Source organism: Myotis brandtii, unplaced genomic scaffold (genome assembly GCF_000412655.1).
Source record: "Myotis brandtii unplaced genomic scaffold, ASM41265v1 scaffold1163, whole genome shotgun sequence".
NCBI lineage: Eukaryota > Metazoa > Chordata > Mammalia > Chiroptera > Vespertilionidae > Myotis > Myotis brandtii.
The window spans coordinates 232781-234793 of record NW_005354025.1 but is presented as its reverse complement, the minus strand read 5'-3'; the positions used below and the strand labels follow the sequence as shown (position 1 = coordinate 234793).

The 2013-nt window shown below is 53.8% G+C and overlaps 1 protein-coding gene across 1 annotated transcript in view; it reads left to right on the top strand.

Moving 5' to 3' along the window:
* The window catches only part of LBP (lipopolysaccharide binding protein), a 20996-nt gene that overhangs the window by 2755 nt on the left and 16228 nt on the right, over window positions 1-2013 (top strand). The window contains exon 3 of the mRNA XM_014528938.1: window positions 744-872. Coding sequence (XP_014384424.1) covers window positions 744-872 — 129 coding nt within the window. The remainder of the gene's footprint in view (window positions 1-743; window positions 873-2013) is intronic.

The window sequence follows — 2013 nt, the reverse complement described above, 5'->3', positions numbered from 1 at the left end:
GCTGAGCAACTGATGCTAAAAAAAAACAACACATGAGGCAGTGTTTGAGGGGCAGACAATGAAAGGAGGGGAATTGAGCCCACAGCTCGTCACTCCCTCCCTGCTCACGACCATTGTTTCCTTCCTTCCTTCTTTTATTCAGCCCACCAGCAAGCATTTATTGAGCACCTACTCGCTGCCAGGCCGATAAAATGGAACTTGGCCATTCTTTTCCCACTGATGGCCCACAACAGTGTGTCACCTTGGTTTGCTGCCCTCAGCCCTTTTGGCGTCTTTACTCCAGCTGCCCTTGGCCTTCCCTGAATCTGATCCTCACTCCCCCCGATGCACACACACCTGAATGTATTAAGGGAGGGGATGGCAGGGGGAAGGAGGTGCAAACCCAGAGGGGTGTGTCCACGGGCCGTACTCCGATCCCACCCCGATGCATGAGATTTGTAGGCTCTGATCCTGAGTGTGTGCCTTTGGGCAAATGCCCCTCTTCTGTGAGTTTGTATTTCCTCCTCTGTGAAACGGGAACAAGGATAGTCCTGACCCCTCTGTGAGGCTGTGACACAATGGATGCAAGGTGCTTGCCTGGCTGTGTGGTTGGTGTGGGGCACACAGCAGGCACTTGGCACGTGGGGGTAACCAGACACCTGCCTGAAGCAGCCCTGCTGGTCCAGTCCCCACTGGGGGAAGGTACAAGGCGAGACCAAGGCCCCGGCCAGGGCTGAAGCTGCCCTCCGTGTCTCTCTCCCCAGCCTGCACATCCACAGCTGTGAGCTGCTGAGCTCTGCTTTGACACCCCTTCCTGGCCAGGGCCTGAGCCTGTCCATCTCCGACTCCTCCATCCGCGTCCAGGGCGACTGGAAGGTGCACATGTCATTCCTGTAAGTTTGCTCGACTCCCAGGCTCTCGGGCCCTTGGCCTTGGTCCCATTCTTCTCGGGTCCAATGAGTTCCTCACTCGTAAGAGGGCCACATGGTGGATGGAGGGAGTCCAAGGCCAGAGACCCCCAGGTTCCAAGTCCTGGCTCTTGGGCCAATCTCTTCCCATCTTCTGCCTCCCTGATGGGGGTGTCCATGAGCTAAGTGAGATAATACTGTGTTTTCTTGGTTTGCTTCCCCCAACAGCAGACCCCAAGGCTTCAAGTGAAGGTACTTTATCTGGGAAATGATCTAAGGAAGAACCCATAGGGGTTGGGGGAAGGGAGGCAGGAAGGGAAGGAAGACACTCTTGAGACCCTCTGGGGACAGTGTGGATGGAGCACCCCTCTGAGTTACCCCAACGCAGACAGGCGACCCGTCTTCCTATTTGCCATTGGTCAAGGGAGGCTCCCCAGGCACTTGGACCCTCCAGGATCCTTGGATGGAAGGTGGGTTCATCTGCCGTTACGAAGTACCCCAGACTCCTAGTTGAAGCATCAGAATTTTATCTTTCTTGCACGTCTGGAGGCTAGGGGTCCGAAATGAAGGTGTCAGAAGGTCTAGTTTCTTCTGAGTCCCCTCTCCTTGGCTTGCAGATGGCCGCCCCCTGTGTGTCCTCACATGGTCACCCCTCTGTGCATGTACCTGGGCATCTCTGCGTGGGTCCTAACTCCTCTTCTCACAAGGTCACCAGTCAGATGGATTAGGGCCCATCCTAGGGGGCTCGTTTTAACTTAATCACCCCTTTAAAGCTCCGTCTTCAGTACAGTCACATTCCAAGTCCTGGGGTTTAGGCCCTCTACGTGTGGGCTGGGGGCGGGGCACAATTCAGCCGGTAAAAGAGGGCTGCCCAGTCTCTTCTGGGGGACCTGACCGTAAGTCCCCTTTAGACCTGCACTGTCTGTGTAGCAGCTTCTGCCGCATGCCGTCACTGATAATAATTTTTAGATTGATTACATGTGGAAATGATAATTACAATGAATTACTCTTTCTTTTTGCCTTTCTTAACATGGCTACTAGAAAATTTTAATGACCAATGCGGCTCACATTATATTTCTGTTGGACAATGATGCTTTAGCAAGATGCTCAGTGTGTGTGTGTGTGT